Consider the following 21,947-nt stretch of genomic DNA (forward strand, 5'->3'; position numbering starts at 1 on the left):
GTTTCACCACATTGGCCAGGCTGGTCTTGAACTCCTGATCTCAGGTCATCCACCCACCATGACCTCCCAAAGTACTGGGATTACAGGCATGAGCCACCCCGCCTGGACAGATATTTTTGTTTATTATTTAATTGTTTTCATTCTCATTATAAATGTGGCCAAACTGTCAAAAGACAACTTGAGGGCTGGGCGCGGTGGCTCACGCCTGTAGTCCCATCACTTTGGGAGGCCAAGGTGGGTGGATCACGAGGTCAAGAGAACGAGACCATCCTGGTCAACATGGTGAAACCCCGTCTCTACTAAAAATACAAAAAATCAGCTGGGCATGGTGGCTCGTGCCTGTAATCCCAGCTACTCAGGAGGCTGAGGCAGGAGAATTGCCTGAACCCAGGAGGCGGAGGTTGCGGTGAGCCGAGATCAATCACGCCATTGCACTCCAGCCTGGGCAACAAAAGCGAAACTCCGTCTCAAAAAAAAAAAAAGACAACTTGAAAAATCTGAGCTGTCAAAAAATGGCTCATTGTAAAAATGAATAGGCAAAGTTCTTCTGTGCTTTCTGCTTGGTTATGGTCTCTGAGGAATTTCTCCACTCCTCACACCCTGTCTCTCGCTTCCCTCCATGGCCCTCAGTTACAGAGGCTGATGTCAGCATGGATGCCTTCTCTCTAGGGCCTATGATGACGTGAGGTCACGCTCAGAAACAGAGAGGGCTCTGACTCTGGTAACTGAGCCTGAGCGTTACCAGGCCTAACTGAGACCGTGCTGGACTTGTGGGAATGGCTCTATAAGGGGAGGAAAATGCTTAAGCTTTTGGGTATTTAAAGAGTGGGGAAAACATGTTTTTTTTTAAAAAAAAGCTATAAGAAAAACCTGTATTTTTTAACCCCTCCGTTACCTGTGGAGAGGTTCTGAACAATGCCAGCCGCTGCAGTGTGGAAGATGATGTCGGCGCCATCATTAAGGTAATGCAGGTTATTGCGACAGTCGAATCCTCTGTAGCCAAACACGTGGTCTAGAGCCAGCTCCTGCATTCACACACACAGATGAGCGTGACCCTCAGAGGAATGAAGGGAGAGCCCAGGAACACACCCACACTGCCTGAGTGGCCTCGTGTGTACTGGGAATGGTATGGCTGGTGAGGCCAACACACAATCACTGAAAACATTTTGCTTCTTGACTAGCTGAGGATAAAACTTTTTAGTTTTCTGAAATGCTGGGGTGTCAGGGTAACACACAGAATTACTGTGACTTTCAAAAAAAAAAAACCATTTATTTCCTGGCCCCTTAGGTGTGCCAAAGTCCACAGATTTCATGCCCTGTAAAGGGTGCCTGGCAGTTTTGTATCTGTGCCCTGGCGGGCCCTCTGGATGAGCTGAATGGTGGCTCAGAGGTCTGCTCTAAGAAACTCTCATAAACACGGTGAGGGTAGGCAGAGCAGAACACGGGGCCAAGGCCATGCTCGTTCTGCTGCCTGGTGCTTGCTCTACAAAGTGTCTACATGTTTGCATTTTTTTTCTCCCCAAAACTAGGTACTGTTCTGGGTTTACAGTCTCTCTCCTCTTCTGTCTTGTCTTCTAAGACAAAGAACAGTGGCTGATTCTGATCAGTTCTTAATCCGACACAGACTTCTTAGGCAGCTCCTTGGTGCCTAGCATGGAACAGGTGGTAGGAGGGGGCGTGGGTGGGGAACTGCAGGATGTTTTAGGGTGTGAAGCCTCAGGGAAGGCTGCACAGAAGAGATACCAGAGGAGGTCTTGGAAGGACCAGAGTGTTGGGAGCTGGCAGGAGGAGCCTTCTAAGCAGAAGGAAAGACAATGCAGGGGTCTGAAAGTCCCAGGAAGCTTCCAGGAACACTAGCGGTGGGTTTGGCGCTGGAAGATTGGCATTGTGGTGAGGAATCACAGGCAGTAAGCTTAGAAGATGGTTCTGGGTAAGGTTTTGAAACTGTTAACTTGAATCCCACTGGCAATGTGGGACTCTCCCAGGTCTGAAGGCTGGCATGAGGCAAGGAAGATGTATATTTTAAAGACCTAACTCCGGAGGCATTGGGGCATACGTCAGAGAGAGAGGGCAGTCTGAAATCAGACAGAACAGTCAGGAGGTCTCTGCCAAAACAGCAGCTTTATGAGAGCCTAGTTTCAGCAGCTGATTTCAGATCCCTTCCCACTTACTGGCTTGGTGATCGGAAGCTTGGGACCTAACAACTCCCTTAACTCCCCTCAACCACAGCATCCTCATTGGGAAAATGGGAGCAATAGTGGTGTGTCCCTCCTGCGTGTGAGGATTGCATGAAACACTTCATGGCTATGGAGCTGAGCGCTGGCATGGTCAGGATTCAGGCAACATTAGAGACGCTGAGTAAGCGCCCATGTCTCTTTTCCTTCTTCTCCGCAGAAGGGATGCCGATGATCCGAGTGGGATTGGTGGAGGGAGAAGGAGCCAGGCTTCGGGGACATAGGATGTCTTAGAGTTAGCACTGAAAAGACCTCGTGACAGGCCTGGGGAAAGCAGGAACGCGACACAATGGTTACGACTCTGGTCCCTGGGACAGGAGACACAGGGCCACGTGGGAGGGAGAGGGGACAGAAGAGAGCCAAGGGCCCTGCTCAGCTTCACTTGACTGTGTCTGTGGGACGTACAGATGGAAATGTCCACCAGGTAGGTTTTAGAACGTCAGTATCAGATTAGAAGCAAGACTGTTTCACTTCCTTACCTCAACCAGTTTCTTTTTCTTGGTGATATTATTCTTCTGCAGTTTCTCAGGCTGGGGAGCTGCTCGGCTAACCGGTGGCCTGGAAGAGAGAGTGGCCAGAGGAAGCGCAGCGTTGAACATAGGCTGCAAGGCGGCCTTCCCGGCTCCCCTACCTTGGCCAGTGCTGGCCTCCTCTCTCCTTCCCACTCAGAGGCCCCTCCACCTGGAACTGTGGGGTCCTGCCCTCCTCTCTCCCTCTTCACCTGCCGTGGGGAAGAGGTCTGAACTCACAGGCCCTGAGTTGGGCCTCCCCACACTTGGGGCACTGGGCCAGGGTCAGCCCTCCTCCCTCTGCTTAACCCTCTCCTGGGAGCAGGAAGAACATGTGGGCTTGAAACAAGAGGGGCTTGGTTCAAAACCAAGGAGGAGCCTCACTATGAGGGGAGAGACACCACATTTCCTGGACTTGCTGACATTTTTCAGACAAGGATGTGCTCAAGTTAGAATTAAGCTGTCAACGGTCATGGTGCGGCGTGAAGTGAAACTTACAAGCCAGGCTTCAAAACAGGCCCTAAGGACCACATGCCAAGTGCCCAGGTTGGCTGCACTTCACAAAAAGGCAGGCAGGAAGCAGAGGCAGAGAAGACAGAAATCACTCAAGCCTCCCACTCTGCCCTCGCCTCAGGGCTCGGGTCTGCGCTCAGCTGCTACCACAACAAAGGTTGCTTTTCCCTTCTCAGTTTTGGGGACTGGGGCCTCCACATTTAATGAAGAGATTTTATTATGTGTAAGCCCTAACAGAATCCTAGATGACTAGGCCGGTTCTTGGTGATGTGGGGTTTCCTTACATCAGATTTCTGTTTACCCAGGACAGGTCGAGAGAGATTGTACCAGCTCCCACCGCACGTTCCAGAGTAATTAGTTATTGTTCTCGGGATATGCAAAGAGAAAGGATTACCTTGATCCCCTTGTAAGCAGCAAACAAAGCCAAGTGAGAAACTTAGTACAGTTCAGAGCTGCATTAGCAACCACCTCATTCATGCACAAGCATTTTCCAAGTGAACAGACATTCCTGTGTGGCACAAACCATGCTCCCCAGCATGCCAGCAAAGAACTAAAACAGAAATGAAAGAGTGCACCAGTCTACAAATTCAGAAAGCTCATACCCTGGCGTCTCTGGGCAAACTCTGCACTAAAGCGCCTACAGAATAGGGAGAGAAAAGGAAGCCTTGTCAATGCTTCCCGCACACTCTCCATGACTTTACGAATGTGCCCGGGGACTCTGCTTATTTTAGCGTATGCTGGGGAGAAACCTGCCGCCAGAAAAACAATGACGCCTTCCTGGATGTGTGGGGAGTTCTGTACAATGGATACTTTGTTTCCAAACTAAGTTCAATGCATAATTTAGCCTAATAATTCCCAGTGTTTCTTGGTAGGTCAGCTTGCCTGCTTGAATAGCTTGCAGGGGTTCTTTTTGTGTGCAGGGGAAAACAGGGTACCTTTATTTTCTCAGAAAGTTTTCAGTCAAAACATGTTATGTAATCATAAGGGATAATTGGACTAAACGGTATTGTAATCACCACTAAAGAATGGGGAGAGAGCACATCTCTGCAAAACGACACCCCCGGCTGACATCATCGCCACCAAATTGAGCAAAATCGGGAGACTGGGGGCATGCCAGTTCTCACAATTAGACACTTCCTTCACACATTAATTATCGCTTCCCAGGACATCTGCTCTTTCTTCTGTTTTAGTGGGACTTTCAAATGAAATCCATGGGTTTCTTCTTTCACCTAAGAACATTTAAGTTACGACAAAAGCAAGCCAGGGGCTGTGAGAGCAGGAGGACACTAGAACTATGCATGGTTCAAAGGCGTAATTCGAGGATAGACACAGGGCTCGTTTTCAGGGGACACGCAGGTTGTATAATATGTAATATATTATACAGTGAAGAGAGAGTATGCATACAAGCACAAACACCGTGGACTTATATATACAGGAGATTGTATATATATATAAACACGAAGAGGCAATCCGATGCTTTTTCACCTTGATTTTCAGAAAAAAACCGAAAGGTAAAGCAATCTCAGAATGTTTCTTTTTCATTTTGCAAGCATATGTTTACAGCTGTATTGCTTCAAAAACTGAAGATGAGAGGAGCAAGGGGAAGAAACCTGCATTATGGCAAAGTCAGCGGATTTTAAGTATTGACCCTTCGAGGTTGTGGATTCTGCGTGAACACTTAGTACTGGATGTTACCGAACACCTGTTTTTTTCTCTGGAGCGGTGTGAATACTTACTTGACAATTCCCTGCCTCCAAAGGAAAGCAAGTTAAAACACAATACAAGTATTAAAGACTTCTTTCCAGGCATCCAGAAACAGTGCTCACAACATCAGACGTGGGAGGGACTGCCAGAGATTTCACAGAGCCAAACACTGGAGGTTTAACATTTTTCCATGGGTCTCAATCCTTTTAGATTCAGATTCCATCAGAAATGGGACCCTGAAAAGCTTTGCTGAGGTGGGAAAAAGTGGAGGGCGTGAGGACATTCACTCACTTTCAGTCCAGTAAACTCATTAGAGTTGGTGGTTCCCAGCTGGCACAGGACGGGAGTGGGGCGAAGGTGGTGGGTGCAACCCGTCATTGGCAGGGAGACCAGCCTGCAGGGCCAAGAGCTGGGAAGAGGAGGGTGAGAAACCAAGGTGGGAGGAGCGGAGACACAACGGGGCCTGCCGGGGCAAGTAGACTTCGAGGTGACTGGGTGAGGAGGACAGGGCCGGGAGACAAAGGAGAAAGAGCTTCCATTGGACAATAAATTAAAGGAGGGAACTGGCAAGACGGCAAACAAATCGGATAATCAGGAGAGAGGGCAGCAGACAGGCCTGAGCTCTGGAGAGCGGGAGAAGCCTGCCAAGGAAGAGAGAGTGGAGGCAGGAAGCCCAGGGCGAGGACATGAACTCCAGCCTGGGGCTTGCTGTTGATTAACGAGGCCCTCCTGTTCAGTGCCTGTGAGGAGAGTCACTACCCTGTAACCACTGTGGAAACGGGTGGCACATTCTGTGGATGGCACACTCTGTGGGCAGGGCAGGATCATGGGAAGGACAATTCCTGTCATGGCCCTGCCCAGCAGCTGGGCTGCTGAAAAGAAAGCTTAGACTCAACTGAAGATGTGGGGGTGCTATCCTGACACGAGCTCTCACTCTGCAAAGGCCCCCAAGGCAGGCCAATGCCTGGGTACTTGTCCCTCCTTCCCCCTCCCCAAGGCACTGGGCTGACAGAGCAAGAGGGGGAGCAGAGCACACAATGACCCGAGACATGTAACAGAACACTCAGGGCCAACGCGCTCGGGGAGGCTTCTCAAACCACCGAGGAGGTCATGAGTCAGTTGCAACTCAAGATAAGCACAACTCGAGAACCAAATGGGGAGCGAGGCTGGGACAGCCTGTGAGAAACAAAGTCATTCCTACCAGTTTCTATAAAGAGGGGTGTGGGTGTGGGTGTGGGGAAACTCAGCTCCATCTAGCCAAGAAACAAGTCTGAAGTTGTTTTGAGTCGTGTTCATCAGACAAGGTTCAAAGTGTCCTTGGAGGAAATGGCCTTCTTCAGCTTCCGAAATGCTGCATAAAATGCTCCAAGAGTTTTCAGGATGTCTTGGGAAACCCAGATACCCTTGATCCTGGTTTTAGGTAGGAACCAGTATGTGACCTGAAACACTTTTTTTTTTTTTTTTTTTTTTGAGATGGAGTTTTGCTCTTGTTACCCAGGCTGGAGTGCAATGGCGCGATCTCGGCTCACCGAAACCTCCGCCTCCTGGGTTCAGGCAATTCTCCTGCCTCAGCCTCCTGAGTAGCTGGGATTACAGGCACGCGCCACCATGCCCAGCTAATTTTTTGTATTTTTAGTAGAGACGGGGTTTCACCATGTTGACCAGGTTGGTCTCGATCTCTCGACCTTGTGATCCACCCACCTCGGCCTTCCAAAGTACTGGGATTACAGGCTTGAGCCACTGCGCCCGGCCCTCTGTGACCTGAAACTCTAAGAATTGTCCCCCAGCAGGATCTTATTGGACTTCAGGAACTGAATGAACACCCCGATACTCATACCAAATTGTGTTTCGATATGTGCATCTTTATGGGGAAAGGAGGAGTGTTTAAATTCAATTTTCAAAGATGTCTGTGATCTGAGAGAAAGAGAGAGGGAGAGGCACTGGGGAGGAGAGGGGCAGGGAGGAGGGAGATGGGGAGGGAGAAGCGGAGGGGGAGGGGGAGGGGAGAAAAGAGGAAGCGGCAGAAGTGGGGGAGGAGGAGGAGGAGGGGAAGAAAAGAGGGGGGAAGGAGGGAGGGGGAAGAAAAGAGAGAAGGAGGGGGGAGGAAAAGAGGGAGGGAGAGGGAGGGAGAGGGAGGGGGAAAGGGGGAAGGGGAAGGAGGGGGATGGGGAAGGAGAGAAATACTGAGAGAGAGAGAGATTAGCAAACACTGCTCTAGGATAAATCCAGGCTTAGGGAAAATATCCAGAGCCATGGGGACTCTCTGTTACCCAGACCAAAGTGCATTCCTCAGAACTGGACTCTGCTGAGAATATTCCTAAGAACTGGACTGTCAAGTGTATTCCTATGTCTTCTAGAATCATGTACGGAGATACTCAGTGATGGAGTTGATGGCAAGGATTCAGGCAGAAGAACCACAGGATGTCTTGAAAGAAGCCCACCATCTTGTAAATGCTCTTGACTGAAGCCTGTAACACAGCTTTGTGTTTTGTTGTTGTTGTTGTTTAAAAAATAAGGATATTATCTTAGACTTGGCTATTCTAGGTGGATAACAAGTTATCTAAGTGAAAACACGAGAGCATAAAGGGTGGAGTGAAGAGAACTAAGAGAAGATGGGCGGAATACTGAAGAGGCCACTGTGATGATCCAGGAGAGGAATGATGAAGTGCTTGACTACAGCAGTGTTTGTGGAGAAGAAAACAGTTGAATATTTAAAGAAATGTTGGTGAAATAGACTCCACAGCACTTTGTCATGGATTGTCTTTAGGGGATTCGTTAGGAAAAGCAACCCAAAGGCAAGACCAGTTTTCTGGCTTGGATATGGGATTAAATGGTGGTATCATGGAATGAGACAGAGGGAAAATATTAATGAAGGAAGACGATGAGTTCAGTTTGCCATGTTGAGCTTTGAACACCTGTGAGATAGCTTTGTTAGTTGGAAATTCCACTGAGAGATGGGAGTCAGTCATAAGACCCTGGGACTCACTAGCCAATGGATGGGATATCAAAGATTAATTAAGAAAGAGGGTAGATGGTAGAGGGTGAAAAGAGGCCAGCCATAGGTAAAATCCTGAGGACTGACAGCATTGTAAGGGGCTGGAAGAGGAAGCAGAGGTGAGACTGAGAGGGGGAGGCATCAGGAGGGCCAAGAGAGATTTTTTTCAAAAGGGCAAGAAGAGAATGTTTATATTCTTCTCTAATATGCACTGTCCAATACCGTAGCCACTGCCACATGTGGCTTTCAAGAGCTGGACTTGTGCTATAAGTGTGAAATACACACTAGAATTTGAAGTCCTACCAATAAAAATTCAAAAGAATGTAAAATAATTTTATATTAATTACATGCTGAGATATTTTTAAATATATTGAATTAAAGTACATAAATTTCACCAACTCAACTTTTTTAATGTGCCTGCTAGAAAATTTATACACATGGCTCATGTATTTCTACTGGCCAGTGCTACTCTACAAGACACAAGTTCTTTTGTAGAAGAGAGGGGAGAGTCACAGGACTTGGGAGGAGTTAGAGAGCCCCGATGTCAGCAAAATGGCAGGGACAGAGGGACAAGTGAGATGGGGTAGAGAGTGAAGAAAACACTTCAAGGCCTGAATGAGAAAGGAAAAAGGTTGGAGGGAAGGTGAGTGCAGAAATGTGTGTGTAAGTGTATAAGATCAGTCAAAGGACCTGTTTTCTTCTGAGGAGTGTTGGGTGGAGATGGGAAACAGGGATGTGACTTTTTGCTGAGGACGTGGATCCGGCTGTGGGAGAGTGACACAGGAGACAGATGAGAGGACAGACGATGAGGAAGCACGGATGGACAGGAGGCTGGGGCCCAACCGCCAGGTTAGGGACCCGTCTCAAAGAGGAGAAGGGACTGACTTCCTCTGAGAAGAGAAGGAAGAGGGTGAATGGCTTATGTGAGTGAAGGATGGGAAGGAAGATGGAGGAGAGAGAAAGAAGCGCCAAGATGGAGTGCGTGCCCCTTCTGTTTTCTCAGTGAAGAAGGGGCAGAAGGTGGACAAGGGGTGAACTCTGGATGACTGCTGAGAAGCAGCAGAGAGAACCAACCAAAGAAAAGGATGCAAATGAGGCAGGAGCTTGGAGGGCCAAGTGCAGCAGCCAGGCAGGCTCTCTGGTGGTGGCCGTCTGTGCCAATGGGGGGCTTCCTGTGAGAAGAATGGAGAGGCAGGTGGTAGAAGGAACGTGGGGAGAAGGGCCAACAGGACTGGGAAATGGCATTTAGGCAGGCATATAAAGTGAGGCCAGGCAGGGGGACTTGGGGGAAAATGAAGGTGTCTAGGCACTCGTTTGTCTTGATGAAGATCGGGTATATCTGGGAATGGGAAATCCAGAGAAGAGTTGGTTAAGACACTGAGGGACAGAGGAGTTTCAGGTGATGACGTCACCCGGGGCATGGTAGGAGCTGGCTGAGGCTGGCCAGGTGACCATGAGCTGAAATGCTCAGAGACAGGAAGTCGACAGATGACAAGAACCGGAAGGGGTGGAAGACGGCAGAGTATGACACGAACTTGAAATGAGCGGGAGGGAGCCAGGTGAAGAGCACATCAACATTAAACACACCCACAAGGGCACCCCGATCCTCCACACCTTTCACTCCTGCGAATGCCTCCCTGGTTACCACATCTTGACCACACACTAATCGACAGAAGGAGGGCTGACACCCTTGGTAGCCTCCATTCCCATCAAATGGAGAATCTAGGAGATATTCAGGCACTTGCCTAAAATAATCAGACCCAACTCTGCCACTGAATGCAGAAAGACACTCCCTTTTGACAGAAAAGTACTTACATATTTTCAAAATGTTCTTTTATCTCCACAAGTGAGTAGGTTTGATTCAATGATTACACCGTAGGAGTATGATTTCCTAGGCAAATTAATCTTTTCTAAAAATCATTTTCCAACACTTTACTTCTGGATTTTTATACACTGTCCACTCTTTGTCATTAGAAGTGAACACACTATTCTATAATGAACAGCCGGTTTAATTTCTAAAATCATCAGATAGAAGTCATTGCTTTGCTTCAAACCAATACAGAAAATCAAGGAATCTGAATAAAGAAAATCATTTCTGAAAATAGCATTATATTCACTTAGAAAAAAATCAACTAATTATTCAACTTTTGGTGGAGTTACCTAGCTAAGCAATGGGACTTGGAAATGACTAACTTCAGCATTTCTGGGTTTAATAGATATTATCATTTCAGTCCCTTCCATCTTCAGAAAACGGCAATCTTACAGTTCTGCCTGCTCGCCACAGCTCTGCTGGCAGAACCCTTGGTCGGGTGGAGAAGAACGTAGCTTAGAGACAAGGGCTGTGGAGCAGGAGTGCTCCTCACCCTGTGTGCACTACACATGTGCCATCACTCTCCCACAGGGAGAGCCAGACTCAGCTTAAACACAACATGCAGGTGACTGCAGATCTCTGTACCAACTCTCAGGCCCTGGGAGGTCACTCCAGCCTCACAAATGGGATGGAAATGTAGAACGAGAGGTTCCTCCCCATTTATTGGACCAAGCTTCAAGATAGGACTGAGCAGTGTTGATCAATCTTCATATGGTAAATTCAGCCGCACTTGCTTAGCAGGATCCTCAGTTGTTAGCAACTCTAACAATACAGGCCCACAAAGCAGCTATTGATCAATGACAACAAAGGGCCTCTGTCCCTCTACGCTGAAGAAAGAGCTGGGAGCGCACGATGCTCATTTGCTGTTGACACGGTGCCACTTCACCATGCTCATCATGCCTCATCAAGCTGCCTCTGACCAGCTTGAAATGCCCACAGATTTCCTGATGAAATAAGGTGTTTTAAAAAAGTGCAGCTTCCACATGTAAGTGAATAGCACAAGAGAGGATTTTAAATGTTCCCAACACAAATGAATGACAAATGTTCTAGGTGAAAGATATGCTAATGATACCAATTTGATCACTATACCTAGAAAGTGTTGAAACTCACTATGTACCTAATATAGAAAATTGTGTGTCCCTTAAAAAAATTAGAAATGAGCAACAAATTGGGGGTAAGTTCTTCCAGATTTCTGTCACCAAGCACAGCATAAAAGGTTAGAAGGAAAACTGGGATTACTTTTACACAGTGATTTGGTGACTGAAGGAAATCTGTCTACCTCCTTTACTGTCACTCATGAGCATGTTCCTTGTTTCACCGTAAACCTGCTGACAAAGCAAGCAGCTTGGGGTATATGATAGGCGTGATGGCCACAGTGACACAGAATCTTCTCAGATCCTTTGGCTTGAGGTTAAATAGATTTAAACCAAATGAACATGGTAATTCTCGAAGGACAGAGGCTATAAAGATTAAGAAGTCATTTAGCCAAGTGCAGCCCCGGGGTCAGCTGGGACATCCTGGATTCTGCATTAGTCACATCATTTCCCACAAGCACCATCCGCAGTGGCTAATGAAGTGATGGTAAAGTGGTTGCTGACAAAGAATGGACTTGCACAGCATTCTGAGGACAAATTACTTAAACATTAAGAGAAGCAGGATAAGGAAATTCACCCATTCACCTGTTTATTCAAAAAGTATTTGTTTGCTGTGTACTAAGTGCAGGGCACCGTGTTAGGCACACAGTGGTCCCATGATGGGCACAGCACCGACCACTTGGGAACCAAGGATCCTAACAAAGTTTATAATCCAGTGAAATTTTACGTTGATGCCACAGACTCAGGTATTAAGGAATCAAGAATTAAAGAAGGCTATTAATTTGGAGCTAAAATAAAAAAATGACCAAATAAAGAAAAATCCTCAAAACCCCATAAAATTTTTTTAAGCCCACAGTATACGGTTTTCTTCATAGAACTTTCTTTTTGCTTCAGTTCATAAACCCATTCAAATCAATTCAGAAAGAATGAGACAGTAGAAGATAGCTTTCAAGACCTTATCCATTCAGCCATAGCACAGTTTAAGAAAAATTCTGGAAAATGCTAATGCTAGAGTGACATTTTGAGGTCCCTTGGTGCTAGCACCTGTCAGTTCACAGGTAAGGGCACCGCCATGTTTAAAAGGCTTAGAAACTACTTCTAATTTGGTTTGGTAAAAGTTCCTTGGTTTCCTAAGGAACATATGCCATAGGCTGACAGTGAATATATTCCAGAAGGACTAAAATATTAATGTAGAATAGTCACAGATTCCTCCTTTATAATCTGTTGCTAAGAATAATTCTGGCACCACCTCCTCGTGTTTGCCTGTGCCAGGCCGCTGAGATGGCTGGAGAGTGAAGTTACCTTTGTGGTGGAAGGCAGTTTGTGAAGTGAAAATGGTTCCTTTCCCCTCTCCTCATAGAGAATTGGGAGAGGAATTCCACTTGGGATACACCCCCAGACTTGTATAGGGTGCCCAACCTCATTAAACCAGGGCAACCATCTCTTGTATGAAAGTTATTATTAGCTTCTGCTGCTGCATGGAGGGAGGGTTAAGAGAGACCAAGCAGAGCCAAGACAGGGGCACTGCAGGGAACGGGGAGGATGGGGATCACTCTTCAGGATTCTGACTTGCCTGCTGGTCCATAAGTGGGGGCTATTGAAAATGATGGAATGCTGACAGCTGGGATCAGCCAAATGTGGGTGCATATTGCAAGGGGCTATTGGTGCCTGGAGATGGGTCCTCATCCATGGGGACTGCTGGAAGCACTACTCATCCATCCACATGGAAAGAAGCTTACAGCAGCTATGACAGAGAAAAGGAGAGTTGTCTGATCCTCTAGACCCCTGCTAAACATCCACTATCACACATTCCCTGCCAGACAAAGGGGACAATGACCCTCAAAACCACTGAGATACAGTTTGGGGTAAGGGCCTCTCCACTTCAGACCATTGTTTGGAATTGCCGAAAGGCAGAAGCCAGATGGGGGCTGCAAGCCTGAGTGCTGGAAGGGTAACCAGAGATGCCAGCTGCTTAGAAGCAGAGATTTCCTAGCTGGACTATGGATTTGAATGACAAAGTGTCAATAAGATCTCAGACTTTGATACCTAATCCATGGGCTAGACCGAAAATCAACCTAGATCTTGTTAAGTTGTTGTTAAGGAGTCTATTTACTCATTCTACACATATTTACCAAATGCCAGCATATTCTAGATTATAAGAGATAAAGCAGTGTATAAAACAGAAATTTTGCTTTCACAGAGTTAACAACCCACTTGAGGGAGGAGGGCTTTCTGTGTAACCCCTGATCAGGTCAACAACAAGGCCCTGTGATTCTTCAGTTCTTTTTTTTTTTTTTTTTTTTTTGGGAGACAGAGAATCGCTTTTGTTACCCAGGCTGGAGTGCAATGGCACGATCTCGGCTCACCGCAACCTCCGCCTCCTGGGTTCAAGCAATTCTCCTGCCTCAGCCTCCTGAGTAGCTGGGACTACAGGCACGCGCCACCATGCCCAGCTAATTTTTTGTATTTTTAGTAGAGACGGGGTTTCACCACGTTGACCAGGATGGTCTCGATCTCTCGACCTCGTGATCCACCCGCCTCGGCCTCCCAAAGTGCTGGGATTACAGGCTTGAGCCACCGCGCCCAGCCGATTCTTCAGTTCTTAAGGCAACTCCCAGGCCTCCCACCAACAGAAATGAGATAATAAGGAGACTAAAAATGAAGTCCTCAGAAAGGCAATTCTCCCTAGTGCCAATCTCAGACTTGGCAAGACAGAACAGAGACAAACAAAGAAAATCTCTGAGAGCAGAACAGGCACAGCCAGGAGATGGCCAAGGAACGCATCACACTGCGCTGAAGAGAACCTCAGACAGCCTGAAGCCAGGGCCTGCTGAGGCAGGGTTCTGCTGAAGCCAAAGTCAGTCAGGTCCCACAGCAGACATGTCAAAGTGTGCTGCAATTGTTTTGTAGTAGCTACTTATACTGCCTGAGCTGGTAGGCATGTACTCTGATTCTCCTAAACATTTGGGTACATGTTTCAGGAGATGACAGAAAAGTATGAAACGCATCTCAAAGAAATTGTAAAGGAAGCCTCCTGTTTTTGGAAAAATGCTAATAAGCTGGTTATATGTCTCACTGGGGCATGCTGGGGACCTGGGAAGCCCTAACAGTGCTGTCTAAGAAAATGCTATTACCTCCTGCCTTATGTAACTGTATCCACAGCTTTCTGCATACCCCAAACTTAGAGAAACTTCACCTAACTTTTGTTTTTTGAGACAGGGTCTCATGCTTGTTGCCCAGGCTGGAGTGCAATGGCATGATCTTGGCTCACTGCAACTTCTGCCTCCCAGGTTCAAGCAAGTCTCCTCTTAGCCTCCTGAGTAGCTAGGATTACAGGTGCCCACCACCATGCCTAGCTAATTTTTATTTTTTTAGTAGAGATGGGGTTTCGCCGTGTTGGCCAGGCTGGTCTCGAACTCCTGACCTCAGGTGATCTGCCCGCCTTGGCCTCCTCCCAAAGTGCTAGGTGAGCCACCATGCCTGGCCCCACCTAACTTTTATACAATCACTTTTCCCATACTTCACATCATTAACATCGCTTTCCAACTGTGAGGACTAAGCAGACTGCTGTCAGAAGTGGGATTAAAGCAAAGGATGTCCTCAAGCCTTTGTCAGAATGTAGTTAGCCACTACCCAGGTAGACACTAAATTCTTCTGAGGTTTTATATGTAAAAGGAAGTCCAAGGGGAGCTGAGTTTTGCTTTGACTCTCATTGAACCAACTCTTGTAGAAGTCAGAGATTCCGGTCAACATGCCGTGGCTCACACCTGTAATCCCAGCTCTTTGGGAGGCCAAGGCAGGCAGATCATGAAATGAAGAGATCAAGACCATCCTGACCAACATGGTGAAACCCCGTCTCTACTAAAAATACAAAAATTAGCTGGGCACAGTGATGTGCACCTGTAGTCCTAGATACTTGGGAGGCTGAGGCAGGAGAATTGCTTGAACCTAGGGACGGCGGTTGCAGTGAGCCGAGATCATACCACTGCACTCCAGCCTGGTGACAGAGCAAGACTCTGCCTCAAAAAGAAAAAAAAAAGAAAGAAAATAAGGGAGTCGGAGATTCCATAATGATTGAAATACAAACAGTATTTAATTAATGCACAAAACTTCATTGAAAGATTGTATAAAAACATTTTTGGTTAAAACTTTTTTTTAGAAAACGGCAATGTACATGTCATCTACCCAGGTAAAACAGCTGAATATCTGGATGAAATATAACCAACAAATCAGTAACTAAAACTGCAAATATCACAGCATCTACAGTTATCCATAATTTATAAAGTAAACTACATTAAGTTGGAGCTAAGACAATACAATTTAAGCATGAAAAATGAACTTTTTAACTTTAGGAACCCTGCCCCCGATTGCCTTTTTTTTTTTTTTTTTTGAGACAGGGACTTGCTCTATGGCCCAGGCTGGAGGACAGTGGCGTGATCACGGCTCACTGCAGCCTTGATCTCCCAGGCTCAAGCAATCCTTTTATCTTAGCCTCCCAAGCAGCTAAACCACCACATCAGGCTAATTTTTAAATTTTCTGTAGAGACAAGGTCTCCCTATATTGTCCAGGCTCATCTCAAGTGATCCTCCTGCCTCGGCCTCCCAAAGTGCTGGGATAACAGGCTTGCCCACCATGCTTGGCCTCAGACATTTTTTTTTTTAAGGGAGAGATGACCTTTTTAGCCCGAGCTAAGCAGGAGAGACTGGCATGGCAACAAGCCCAAAGTCTGCTGAGGAAGGAAAAAAATATGCTTTAGGTGAGTTTGAGATTTTGATTTTTGGCCGTAAGTTATGCAGCTTCTCAGGTAAGAAGAGAAGGGAGCAGTTGAATCTTTTTTCAGTGATAGGTGAAAAATGCAATAAGTAAAACAATGTTATAAAGACAGTGTAGAAACAGGAAGTGTTAAGTCTAACATTCTTTCATTCATCCCTGGATGGACAGTCAAAAGCTGTATGCCTCAGCAGTTGTTAATAAAGGACCTAGAAAAAACTACAAATGGCTGACTCAGGCGTATTGAGAAAACAATCACTGAGCTAATTATTGTATCCTCTTTCAAATATAAAGGTTAAATGAGTATTTATATGCCACTTTCCATAATAGTTTAATTCTGGGTTTATTCTGTATCTTGTCATTACAAAGTTGGGTTTCTGTGGAATGCAGGTTCCAGCTGTATATAGCAAATAAAAATATCCATTATCACCAACCCTCATGTGGCTGGTTAAGTGAAGAAACGGGGACATTCACCTATGTCAAACAGTAGGCATTTAAAAATAAATTACTAAGCATGGCCCCACCAGCTGTAACCAGGAAAACTAATACCTAGTCAGCTCATATGAATTTTAGTAAAAGATCACAACCCACACTTAGAGATATTAAATATTACCCATCAATTATCAAAAAAGCATGTTCCTTTGTGATCATGTAGTTACCACCATATACAAAATTGGAGCTGCATGATAATTTGATTAGAACAAAAAATGTGGACATTGGCACTAAGTATTTCTGTAGTTGTAAGTTTCTAATTTCTGGTTTTATCTTAATGTGCTAATAAAAACCTTTGGAGATGAGTCCAAGACATTTAAACACACATTAATTCATTCACAGACAGGGCTTGCTCTGTTGCCCAGGCTGGAGTGCACTGGTATGATCACAGCTCACTGCAGCCTTGAACTCCTGGCCTCAAGGGATCCTCTCACCCCAGCTGCCTGAGTAGCTGGGATGACAGGAGTGTGCTATCATACCCAACTAATTTTAAAAAATTTTTGTAGAGGCAGGGCCTCCTTATGTTGCCCAGGCTCCTCTAAACTCCTGCCAGCCTCAACCTCCTGGGTTCAAGTGATCCTCCCACCTCAGCCTTCCAAAGTGCTGGGATTACAGGTGTGAGCTACTACACCTGGCTTTAGACATCATTTTAAAAGATATATGGGAGTAACAAAACATAAAGTGAATAAAAGACTACAATCTTTAGAAGTAATAAACCTCAGCATTAATGTATTTTCTAAGTTGATGGTTGTGGCACCCTCAGATGGTGGTATAAAACTGTGACTCACCAAAATTGTTTCACTTTAACTGGGTAAAGTTGTAAATGTCTCTAATAATTTTTGACATTAATTTGGTGGCATTTTTACTGACATCTCTAATTTTTAAAAAGTGATACAAATATAATGTTAGGTAATAAATACCTATACATATGCAAACGTAGTTACAAATGATGGTAATTACTGCTCAACAGTAAAATAGCCTAAGGCTCTTTTCTGTGATAATCACCACTTTTCATTAGAAAAAACAATTAAAGGAGAATGAACTAAATTTTGTGTGTTCTCCAAATCTCCAACTAGGTGTACTCATAGATCCCAGATGCCATTCACAGGACAGAAATACCAAGGGTGAGCGTGGGACCCCTTATCAAAAACAGACAATTTCAAAGGTGCACGGTAGTACTACAGAGGGTCTGCTAAAGACTCAATAGTGACAATCTAAACATAAAGCAATGACAATGACAAATCATTCACTGAAGTCAGTTGAGCCAAAAAAAAAAGGGTTATAATATTCCTTCCAGAGATAAATAATATAAACTATACTTTTAAAAAGGAATATATCAATAACAAATTAACTGGTACTCTGTCACCAACAAAATGAGGGCAGAGTGACAAATGATTTGACTTAAAAAATAAAACAGTAATTTGTTTAATTGTTATATCTTCCCCTTGAGAATTCAAGTATCAGTTTGAGATGTAAAAAAGAAGTGTATTTTTTGAGCTGGGCGTGGTGGCTCACACCTGGAATCCTAGCACTTGGGAGGCCAAGGTGAAAAGTCAGCTTGAGCTCAGGAGTTTGAGAACACTCCAGGAAACATAGTAAGACCATCAATCTCTTAAAAAAAAATTAGCTGGGTATGACGGTACACATCTGTAGCTCCAGTCCCAGGTACTTGGGGAGCTGAAGTGGGAGAATTACTTGAACTCAGGAGGTTGAAGCTGCAGTGAACCAGGATCATGCCACTATACTACACCCTGGGCAATAGAGCCAGACCCAGTCTCAAAAAATATATATGTATTTCTAAGTTGATACTATCAAACTCCAAATCTTAGGCCAGAGAACGAAACAACAAAAATGGAATTTAGACTGACCTGAAATGTGGGCCTCCTGGCAGATGTCTCTACAAACTGACCTTCCCACACCCAGAGTGACAGCTTATATGTGCCTGTGGAATAGTCAAGCTCTAAGCCAGTCTCTTGTCAAGGGAGGAGTTTATGGGAGGGCGAGAGGATACACAGTTTCCCCTGAGAATGACAAAATACAGGGGCATCACTGGCATCCCAGAGGAACCTGGGACATTTGGAGAGCTGTACTTTGAAGAATTATGTTACTTCCTACTCTTAATTCTTACTTCCATAAGTGTATGTTTTGAAACAACAAACAAAAGATCCATCCTGACTGCTGGGATTCATATCACCATCCAGTTACATAATACTCGCACATAGCTAGCGGAGCAGTCCTCCAGCTGACCCTCCATTATTTTTTAAATAATTTTTAAAAAAGGGCTGAGACTTTGAGACTTTGAGATGCCTCTTTTTGGGAAGGTGGTATAACTGCATTTCAAATTATATATGTAATAGTGGGTTTTTTGTTTTTTCTTTTTTGAGGCAGAGTCTCACTCTGTCGCCCAGGCTGGAGTGCAGCGGTACCAGCTTGGCTCACTGTAACTTCCCGCTCCTGGGCTCAAGCAATTTGTGCTTCAGCCTCCAGAGTAGTTGAGATTACAGGTGTGTGCCACCACACCGGGCTAGTTTTTGTATTTTTAGGAGAGACAGGGTTTCACCACGTTGCCCAGGCTGGTCTTGAACTCCTGGCCTCTTATGATCTGCCCACCTTGGCCTCCCAAAGTTCCAGGATTACAGGCATGAGCTACCCTGCCTGGCCTATATATAGGATATTTTAAAAGGGGGCATTTTAAGAGTGTATATATGACAAGAAAAACGTGAAGTGTAGTAGACATTTTCTATTTTGGGTCTGTCCAAATCACCTCTGGTGGAAGTGATTACATTGTTAGTCTATGGAGGCAGGTGACTATTTCCAAGGGAATAGTCAAAAGACTTTTTCTTCCTAACCCATAGTGATTGGTTCAAGGGTAGTCCTGGGGCCCACTAGAGCCAATAGCACCTCATAAGGCATTTGTGGGGACTTGTGAATCACAGGCAGTTCTTTCCTTCTGGTTTTGACCCACAGAGGCTGTAAGTTCTGCAGCCATTTTTCTACCTGAAGAAGTGCAATAACCCAGAGGAGCAGAACTGAAACATGAAGGGAAAAACCAGAATCCTGGCAGCAAGATTTGAGTTTTCTTAACAAGTGACACCTGCAGTTGCCCTACCCCTGGATACTTAGGTGTATAAACCAGTAAGTTCCCTTTTGCTTAGGCCAGTTTGGGTTGGGTGACCCCCTTGAAAGCCCCTACGTTACAAATCAAAAAATAACATGTAAACTAGGTGTGAATTTGCTAATGTGGAAACAAAATTCTTAATTTTACAGGCAACTCTAGTAATTTAGTACTGAGCAAACACTAGGCATTTTATCACTTGATCAATTGGGAAGAACTGTTTTTGCTGAAGTCTGAATATAGGATTTGGGCACCATCCCTCAATGTTGTGACAACATAAGCATTTTGTATCTTAAATTGCTCTGAAAAACTATGCTTTCCCACATTTTTTGTCCCCAAAAGGAACTTTCTTGACATTTTAAGTATCTATTAAATATCTTAAGTTTGCTGATGGACAAAAGATTACGTTATGAGAAAACATGGCCAAGGAGATGAGGTCATAAGTTGAGAACAAGAGGTGTGTCAGGTTGGAGCTTGGCACTTGAGAGATGGGAAGGTGTGGAAAGCTTCCTATACAACAGAATTAGTTTCAAATCGGCTGGGGATGAAGGACAGCAGCTGTGGGATAGCCCCTAGTGCCCGGATAAGGAGTGAAAGCAGGGATTCCCAAAAGTAAAAAAGACCTCATGACTTTCCTCAGCCACACACCACATGTGGCAGCTGAGCAGCAAGAGCACCCAAAGTTGGGGACCAGCCAGACCAGTCTAGATCACCGAGGCAGGGCATCCCCATGAGCTAGAGGAAAGCTCAAATGAGTAGCTGGGATACCCGACGAACACTTCACAGACATTACATATCTGGTAGGTATCGCCCAGGATTCTTTTGAGAGCAATTCTAAGTTTCTTCTTAGCGTCCTCATTTTTGGAAAGATTAGAACTGAAGATCATATGGCTTCTGAAGAATAAGAACTCACAGTGTAATTAGCAATTGTACAAGGAAGGATGATCTGAAGTCTCACAGCTATTTTAAAGTCAAATAACTGAGTCTAAGTAGAAACAATCCATAACTATCTTAAAATTTAAGAATTAGGAATTCAGTTGCTTAAAAAGTGATTGATACATAAATTTAGCACAGCTGCCTCTAAGGCATTTTTCTCAGTAGAACAGGTGCTACAGTCATCTCACTAAAAGTTTCTAATTGCTTTTAGAAGGGGGCAGGGGATTTACCAGAGGTACAGCTGCCTGAAGCATTGCTGAGAGATAAAACAGTGCTAAGGACCCTGTGTGGAGTGGTTATTCCAAGCTCACATCTCTTTCAGTCCTTGAGTATTTGTCTCCCACTAGTCTCATTGATGTATGTCTCAATCCAAGTGTTTGGCAAAAGTGCCCAGGTATATAGAGGTATCTGCAGGTATATACAGAAGGCACAATGAAGGGAAGGCCAAGGAAAACCCCTGCCTCTCAAATCTCCAAGCAGGGCTTGAAGTAGCCAAAGAAAGCAGTGTCAGGGGCCATCGGACAATGGCCCTGAATATTCCCAGGGAGAAGGTGGCCATGGCCTGGGTTCATGTGGTCCAAATGTCAGCATTTTTCTGTCTCTGCCCCTCTCTCACTCCAAGATGCTTGGGTCCATGAGCCTTGTTTTATACCCTGGCTGAGGACTAAGATGCCATCCGACATCTTGTGCCACCCTCCCAATCCTGTCACTCATCCTGCCTTCTCCCAAATTCTGGAATGCCCTACCTGGCCTGGCAATGTTGTCTTTTGTGGTTCAGAAGCTGCCTACAGTCTGATCTCTGAGGTTCAGGCTCCCCTAAAATTACTGACCAGGACTGGTGGAGACTGCTTGTTCTTGGTTTTGATTATGATTTGCCCCCATGGAGGCTGTTAAGTTGGGCATCATTTACTACTCTTTATTACTGACCCTACCTGGCACAGCCCTGCTCTGTTCCCAGAATGCTGTGCAGCTGGCACTGTGTGCTCTAGTTACAGCTCCTCCTGGGAATTGAGGCTGTCAAGGCTTTTTAAGTTATCTAGGAAGTTGCTCTCTATAGAAAAGGCTTGATTATTCCTCCAGACCTTAAAATTGTTTTCTTCACTAAATCCTGGTGTGAATTTTTTTTCAAATGCAAGTACTAAATTGCCTACCCATCTCATAATATGAGGCTTTTTCTTTTTGTTAAAAAAAAGTCAATCCAGTGTATGCTAATATACAGTTTCCTATCTGATATGATGAATAAAACGGGGTAGCTTGAAAATTCTGAATTTTAAAATGAAAAATTATTAGAGTCCTCTTGATCATCACTCTTTCTACCTTTCGGTAAGTTGGACAGTATAAGATTTTGACAGACTTGTCCAAAGAGGCAATGAGAGAAAATGAGGATTAGCTAACAGCAATTGTAAATTTCTCTTGTAACTGCATCTTAAGTTGCTCTGAAAAACTATGCTTTCCCCCTTTTGGGGTAAACTCCTTTGGGTTTTCCCCAAACCTAAACCTCGGTTTAGGTTTGAAATCAGCTGTAGTGTTTGGAATTTGGGGCTTGGGTTAAATGATTATATTTTGGTGGCTAGCATGAATCTCAGCATGCTGTGCAACTGAGTTATAGAAATCAGCCAGAAACACCCTTGCAATAATGACCATGTCAACTCATTTCATAATGGTATGTGAAACTGGAAATGAAATTAGAAAGGCTGGGTAATTTTTTCAAAGA

The 21,947-nt window shown here is 45.2% G+C and overlaps 1 protein-coding gene across 6 annotated transcripts in view; it reads right to left on the minus strand.

Annotated features, from left to right (window-relative positions):
* EML6 (EMAP like 6) overlaps nucleotides 1-21,947 on the minus strand; it is a 298,470-nt gene that overhangs the window by 22,364 nt on the left and 254,159 nt on the right. For all 6 annotated transcript variants that reach the window (XM_074400077.1, XM_074400066.1, XM_074400057.1 and 3 more), the window contains 2 exons: nucleotides 2,714-2,792; nucleotides 896-1,025 (listed from right to left, as the gene is read on the minus strand). In XM_074400077.1, the coding sequence (XP_074256178.1) occupies nucleotides 896-1,025; nucleotides 2,714-2,792 (209 nt within the window). The remainder of the gene's footprint in view (nucleotides 1-895; nucleotides 1,026-2,713; nucleotides 2,793-21,947) is intronic.

The sequence above is a fragment of the Saimiri boliviensis genome, chromosome 1, assembly GCF_048565385.1.
Source record: "Saimiri boliviensis isolate mSaiBol1 chromosome 1, mSaiBol1.pri, whole genome shotgun sequence".
NCBI lineage: Eukaryota > Metazoa > Chordata > Mammalia > Primates > Cebidae > Saimiri > Saimiri boliviensis.